At 43.1% G+C, this 7,526-nt stretch overlaps 1 protein-coding gene across 1 annotated transcript in view; it reads left to right on the top strand.

Moving 5' to 3' along the window:
- The first annotated feature begins 314 nt into the window (after positions 1-314).
- Pfdn1 (prefoldin subunit 1) overlaps positions 315-7,526 on the top strand; it is a 56,139-nt gene continuing 48,927 nt past the window's right edge. The window contains exons 1-2 of the mRNA XM_052741911.1: positions 315-425; positions 3,805-3,971. Coding sequence (XP_052597871.1) covers positions 393-425; positions 3,805-3,971 — 200 coding nt within the window. The 5' untranslated portion in view covers positions 315-392. The remainder of the gene's footprint in view (positions 426-3,804; positions 3,972-7,526) is intronic.

The following is a 7,526-nucleotide window of genomic DNA, read 5'->3' as shown; positions in this document are numbered from 1 at the left end:
ACACCCCCAGCCAGGAATCTGATTTCAACAATCATATGCGGCTTGTTTTGAAAAGCACTATGTCTAGAAGATCTTTGAAGAGGCTTTAGCAGAATTAAGTTCTTTCTGGGTAACTACTCCAGGCTGTCTAATTGTGTGTGGAAGATAACTAAGAGCCACACCTGAGCGGTTACACGTTTATCAGATTTTATCGGAATTCCCAAATGTTTTGAGCCACTTGTCTCACGGCCGAGTGCCGGAGTGGGGTAGATGAGATATACCGAGTGAGAAATCTGGGGCAGAGTTTGATATATGCGCAGGCGCAGAAGGAAGCCTCGCAAGTAAACCCGAACGCGCCCTTCCCCCACCCCTTTCCGGCTTGCATCTGACGCAGGCGCGTAGAGTGCTCCAATATGGCGGCCCCCGTGGACCTGGAGCTGAAGAAGGTAACGGGGGCTTTTGAGCAGACAGAGCCTACTGTCTGAATGACGGAGCGAGTGGGGACCAGAATAGAGAGGTGGGGATCGAGTCTCGCTGAAGGAAAGAGACTGTAGGGCCGGGGCCTGGCTTCCCGGAGTCCTGAGACGGGCCGCCCTGCTTCGGCGGGACCGGGATCCCCGGGGGCTCTCGCTGGCAGGAGCTGCTTAGGGCGGTGGGTGAGTGGGCTGCAGTGTCCTCCTTCTCTCTGCGTTTTGGAGCCGTCAGGGACCCAATTTCAAAGCAAGAACTGAAGACAGCGTCTCATCCAGATAGATGCCCTTCAAAGTGCTTGCTGGAGTCGACTTGAAAAACTCCACGTTCACCTTGGCTTTTAGGTCATTTATTCTGTACCACCGCCTTGAAAGGTCCTTGTTTCTACACCCATCTCCTTTTTAAAGAATTTCCCACCCCGCCTCCCCAAAATCCAGTATCCAGTAAGGCTCCAGTAAGGATTTCCAAATGAGCAGTCAGAGGATTTTTCTTTTTGTTCAATCTGTTGCTTATAAATGGTTTTTTGTTGTTATTTTCCTTTTTTTTTTGTAATTTATTTATTTTTATTTTATGTGCATTGGTATTTTGCCTGCATGTCTATGTGAGAGTGTCAGATCCTGTCTTGGAGTTGCAGGCAGTTGTGAGCTGCCATATGGGTGCTGGGAATTGAACCCTGGTCCCCTGCAAGAGCAGTCCGTGCTTTTAACCACTGAGCCATCTCTCCAGCCCTGTTTTTTTTTTTTGGTTTTTTTTTTTAAAGACTGTGTAGCCAGGCTGGCTTGCAACTACAGGCAGTCTTCCTTCCTCAGCCTCTTGAGTTCTGGAATTATAGTCTTGAGTCAAATGCTGGTTTATAAAATGGGTTGTTAATAGGAAACATTTTTGCCACTTAATCTTAGGACCCTAACACTACCAAGATCTCAGACTATGCTTTCTTTGTGGAGAGATGGCTATAATTAGAAAGCACCCTAGAATTCATTCAATTTAAATCTGCTTTTCTAGAAAGGTAAATTTCTAGTGTTTTTTTGGTATGTGGTTTGTTTGTTTTGTTTTGTTTGGTCAGGCCCTGAACTCCCAATGCTCTTTAGTGCTGCTCCCTCCAGACTATTAGGATAGCAGACCTGTGCTAGGGTCACTGGCAAGAAAAGTCTTAAAAGATTGAGCCCCAGGCAGCAAGATGGGTCAGTGCATGAAGGCACTTGCCAGGTAGCCTGGCTGTTTAAGTTCTGTCCCTGGAACCCAAGGTGGAAGGAGGGAACTGCTCGAAGTTGTACTATAATGTCTCAGAGGCACACCCCAGCACACTGGCCCATACTCAAACACGCAATAATAAATAGGTTCTGTAGGTGAGCAGCATATTTTAAAAGTTGTATATTTGTGTGTGTGTGTGTGTGTGTGTGTGTAGACACACCTTCAAGCTGCTTAGGGGAGGTCAGAGAAGAACTTTTGGGAGTTGGTTCAAGTGGTACCTGGGACTTGAACTCTGGTCATCAGGCCTTTTAGGCAAGAGGTGCCATCTCACTGGCCCAGATTCTGGTTTGGTTTTGTTTTCCCTCAGAGACAAGGTCTCACGTAGCCTGGGCTGGCCTGGCACTTGACTGTGTAGCTGGCATTCACCACTACACCCAGTTTCCCCAATGCTAGGGATTCCTGCATTCAAGGCAGGGACGGTTCATCTTGTATTTTGAGATAAGGCCACTCACTGGGACCCAGGGAGTGCCACTTTGACTAGATTGTCTGGCTAGCGAGCTTCAAGGATCCCTTTTTTTCTCTGCCTCCATGCCTAGCATTCAACAAGGACAAGTTGTATTTTTATGTATGTGGGTGTCTTGCTTGCATGAATGTCTGAATATAACATATGTGTACAGCCCCCTTAGGCTAGAAAAGGGCCTTGGATCCCCCTGAAACTGTAGTTACAGGTAGTTGTGAGCTGCTGTGTGGGTGCTGGGAACCAAACCTGGGTTCTCTGCAAGAATATCAAGTGCTCTTAACCCCTGAGCCATCCCTCCAGCTCCCAAACTCAACTTTCTTTGTGGGTCCTGGGGAGTGAACCTTACGTCAGCTGACTGAACGTTTCCCTAGCTCCCAGTAACATCTTAAGTAGCTGCCTCTGGTTAACCTTTGTCTAAGCAATAGGACAGCTGAAATAGCTGTTGTTCCTAATAAAAGAAGCCATTTGTTATTGTTCTGGGGATGCTAAGTATGTGTGTCTTGCTCTTTGCCATTCTTAACTTGACACATGTAAACTTAATCTTATACAGCATTCTCTCATGCTGTAAATCTTAGCCCCCCCTCCCCCTTTTAAGCCCCTGGCTAGCTGGAACTCACTGTGTAGACCAGGCTGTTCTTGCAATCACAAGAGATCCTCCTGCATCTTCCCCCTTAGTGCTGGGATTAAAAGTGTCCACCTCTATCCCTGACATGTGAATCTCAGATGTGTGTGAGTGTGGACACACACATGCCATGATGCTAGTGTGTGGTCAGAGTATGTGTCGGTCTCCTTTTATCTTGTGGGTTCAGGTTCCAGGGATGGAACTCAGGTTGTTAGGCTTGGTAGTAAGAACCTTTACCTACTGAGCCATCTCATAGATCTCTGTCTGTCTGTCTGTCTGTCTATCTTAATCTTTTAAAAATTACATTGTGTGTGTGTGTGTGTGTGTGTGTGTGTGTATGCTCGAGTGTGAGTGCTGATACTGCATGCCAAAGTGGAGGTCAGGGGACAGCTTGAGGGAGTTAGTTCTCTCTTACCATGCAGCTCCCAGGGATCAAATTTAGGTAATCATGCTTGATGTCAAGTGCCTTTATCTGCTGAGCCAATCTCACTGGCCCTGAAAAACAATTCTTTTTTAAGACAAGGTGTCTTATAGCCCAGGCTGGCCTTGAATATCTTATGTGTCTGAGTCCTAAAGTACTCCCGATCCTCTGCTTCCGCCTCCCAGTTGTTAGGATTACAGGCATGAGACACCAGGTCTGGGTCTCCAGCCAGGATTTTGAAATAATGTGAAGTGCTCTGAATTCTAGTTGTGTAATACAGATGTAGTGAGTTGTTTTTTTTTGTTGTTGTTGTTTTTTTTTTTACAATTTTTGCTTTGGATCTCTGAGTTTTATCCCCTGAGTATTTTATTTATTCCTTTTATTACTCTTTGGTTATTTGAAATACAGGTATTATTTAATGGACTTTTGTTCATAGTGATCATGTCATCTATGAATAGGGTACATTTAGAATTTAGCATAGTATTAGAATTCTGTTCTGATTTTGGTAAATTTCACAGCTTTGGTTAGTATGTTCTGTTTTAATAAATCTGAATTTGACTTAGATGTTTCCTTTTTAAATCAAAGACTTGTTTTTCTTAGGCCTTCACAGAGCTTCAAGCCAAAGTTATTGATACTCAACAGAAGGTGAAGCTTGCAGACATACAGATTGAACAGCTAAACAGAACGAAAAAGCACGCACACCTTACAGACACAGAGATCATGACGCTGGTAGATGAGACTAACATGTATGAAGGCGTAGGAAGAATGTAAGTAAAATGCAGCTGGAGCGGCGTTTGCCTGCAATAGCCTCGTGTGAATTAATTGGTGGAATTATTTATTTTAAAACTTACAAAAGCTTTCTTTTTTTTCCCCTCAAGACAAAGTTTCTCTGTATATTCCTGGCCATCCTGGATCCCACTCTATAGAGCAGGCTGGCCTTGGACTCACAGAGATCCCCCTGCCTCTGCCTCCCATGCCCATGGAGGTATCGGATTCCGTAGGAACTGGAGTTGTAGGTGTTTATGAGTCTCTTGATGTGGGTGCTGGGAACTGAACCTGGGTCCTCTGCGAGAGCAGCTGGAACTCTTCCCTGCTGGGCCATCACTCCAGCCCCTCCCCTTTTGAAATTTTATTTTTATTAATTATGTATGTACAGTGTGTCTGTGCGTTGGTCTGCGCCAAGTGAGTGCAGGTGCCCACTAATTTACCCTTCGTACTGATTATCAACTATTTAACTGATTATCAATTTATTTAAAATTATTTTAATGAATGGAAGTAGAGACAGTTTGCTGAGAAAGGAAAAGCACCACTCCTGCGACAGTGAGTGGGCCTCTGAGGAGGGAAAAGGCTTAGGTTGTTAATATAATTAACCACTGTTACAATTTTTTCTATCAGAAACATTCTCCTTATGAGAGAGATTAAGTCTGCTTTATATTTTCTGAGAAATGAAGAATGGGAAAGCTCTTGTGTATGGGTCACATTCCATTGTAGTTAGCTAAAGGGGAAGACGTGATTTTTTTTTTAAGTGGGGAGGGGGGGGGGGGTCCTGTGTTTGGCCTTTGGATATTATGTTCTTACGGACCTCTACTTTAAGTTTGGGAATCTTTAGAATGGAATTTGACCTTGGTCTCAGGATGACTTCTTTGTGATTGCCTGGGAGCAAGCAAGTGTGTAAAATTCTGTAATAACTTTAGAATGACATCATGACAAGGTGACCCTTCCCGTGACTAATTCATTCTTTCTGCTAAAAGAGAAGTGATGATAAATGTTGGATTTGCTTTCTCAAATGAACCACATACATTTTCTTTTATGTTCATGTTTTTCATTTTGTCTTATTTTAAGAGAATGAGAGTCCCTTTTGTGAGTTTTTGTTTGTTTGCTTTTGCTTTTATTTTTGAGAACGTCTCACTCTTGCTCAGTCTGGCCTCAAACTAATTGAGGTGACTGAACTCCTGATCCTCCTGCCTCCATGTCACCAAGTACTGAGATTACAGGTGTTCAGTATTGGCTCCAATCTGTGAGGTTGTTAATGGTACAGAATTCTTGATTGTGTGTCTGTGTAGTGTGAAATACATTGTTGGCATTCACTGGAGGGCAATTTAATCCCTCAATTTGAATATACTTAGGTCTTAAAACAGTTATGCTAGCCTATTAATATCCTTGGATTTTATATTATTACTTTAGCCTTTATTTATAACAGCCAAAGAATTTTTTTCATTTTAATAGTCTCTCTATGGAGCTGTGGAGCCTTGACTAGCCTGGAACTCACTATGTACACCACACTGGCCTTGAACTCACAGGGAACCATCTGCCCCTGCCTCCTGAGTGCTGGGATTATGCATGTACCCCCATGCCCAGCATTTTGTTGTTTTTTTGAGACAGGGTCTCACGAAGCCCAGGCTAGCTTCTTGCTAGCTTCTAATAGTGTATTTTCCAAGTGCTAGGGTTACTGAGATGTGCTGCGTTGGAATTAATGTTTTCAATTTAAAAAAACTTCTATTAAATTTTAATTGTTTTATGTTTGATTCTGAGGGTCAAAACTAGGGCTTTGTGCATGCCAGACAAGTCCTCAGCCACTAAGCTGCATGCCCAGCCCTGAAGTTTTCATATCTAATTAGAATAATATCATTTACTAAACATTCTGCATACGTGATAGGTGTTACTTTCTTTTTTATTCTGTCCAAAATTCTGCAGATAGGTTGCATTTTATGCAAAGAATAATAGAATTTTACTTACTTACATATAAGTAGTTAATGGTAGAATGGTATTATTTCATATAAACTGTTTCTTAAGAGTAGTGTGCACTTTTAGAGTTTTGGACGAGCCTTGGTTTTAAAACAAGCTTCTTCGAGTTCTGCACTTCATGCAGCCTGAGTCTGCCCTGTGTCGTAGGGCATGTGAGGTAACAGCATCTGCCATTTGGCCAGAGTATTGGAGCCTCAGGGCAGGAGAGACTTGCTGAGTGCCAGTCTGGTCATGAGGATGTTCCCTTTCTCGATGCCAATCCTGGAATACCGTAGACTTCTGAATTTATGGTCTTGAGAAATCTTGAGTCTAACATTGTTATTCATTTCTTCAGTTCCATCCTTTGCCTTCGTTTTTGAATGCTGTTTGAGAATTCTAACTACATGAGTTTACCCCAATTTTTGTTTAGAAATGATTTTAAAATCTAAAACTCTGCTTTTGTGGTAGAGGCAATTGTAGATTTTTCCGCTTTTCTTGTGACCCACAATTACTGTTTGTTTGTTTGTTTGTTTGTTTGTTTTGTTCAGCATATTGAACTGGGGGCCTCACACCTGCTAGACAGGTGCTGTATCATAGGGTCTCCTGTAGCCCTGACTAGCCTGAATTTTTTGTTGTAGCCAAGGTAGTTCCTGTCACCTGCCCTCACCTCCCGAGAGTGCGATTATGGGCAGCCAACCCTGCAGTGTCTCCACTTGTTCTTTCTGCACCCCTGTCTGCTCACAGCCGTTCCTCACAGTGATGGAACGATCATCCCTCACAGAACCTTTTGTTTATCCTCTGTCACTGTAGGAGAGAGCCGAAGCTTGTCAGCCTCACATTCATGGTCATATAACCGGTTTTTAAGTGGCCCATCTAGCCTCAAGTCCTACTACTTCCTGTTCCTAGACACTTCACCTCATGGTCCTGCTTTTTGTGTTTCCGTGTGGTTTTTAAGTGTGCTCTGGTTGACTGGTGGTGTCTGTCGTGGAGTGGGGGGAGGAGAGCACTAGCACGTGCACCAGCATTTGTACCCTTGTTATGTGGGTTTTTTCCCCCTTCATGTCGTGTTTTTGTGCCTTTTTTTTTTTTAACCTTTGCTTATTCTGTTTATGGCCTTCAGTATTCCTTTGTGAAAGGAGCTCAATATGTGACTCGGATCTCGTGATGTCTTTGAAACTTGTCCGGATTTGCCCATTCTTTCTTTCAGCAATACCAAGGCTTTTATTTTAACTGTCCGTTGAGCACATGTGATTTCCCCAATGAGATCGACTCTCTTGAGATGGTGGTGTACATATATTACCTTGGGTTCCACCATTCTCAGAATAATGTTTGGCACAAAGTACGTGTTAAATAAGTATATATTGATTTGAATTGAATTTGGTTGTTTTTCAACCTAAGATAACTGCATTTTGTTTGTTTGTTTGTTTGTTTGTTTGTTTGTTTGACATAGCGTCTTAGATAGCCCAGGTTGGCCTTAAATTATGTGTAACAAGGGTGGTCTTGAACTCTTGCCCTTACCTCCTAAGTGCTAGGATTACAGGCCTGCACTGCCATGCCTAGTTTCTTGATTCTTTAGAGAAAAGTTATGCTTAGAAAGT

The sequence above is a fragment of the Peromyscus californicus genome, unplaced genomic scaffold (genome assembly GCF_007827085.1).
Source record: "Peromyscus californicus insignis strain IS unplaced genomic scaffold, ASM782708v3 Scaffold_17__1_contigs__length_78620276, whole genome shotgun sequence".
In the NCBI taxonomy this organism is placed as follows: domain Eukaryota; kingdom Metazoa; phylum Chordata; class Mammalia; order Rodentia; family Cricetidae; genus Peromyscus; species Peromyscus californicus.
This window is presented reverse-complemented; position numbering and strand designations above follow the sequence as displayed.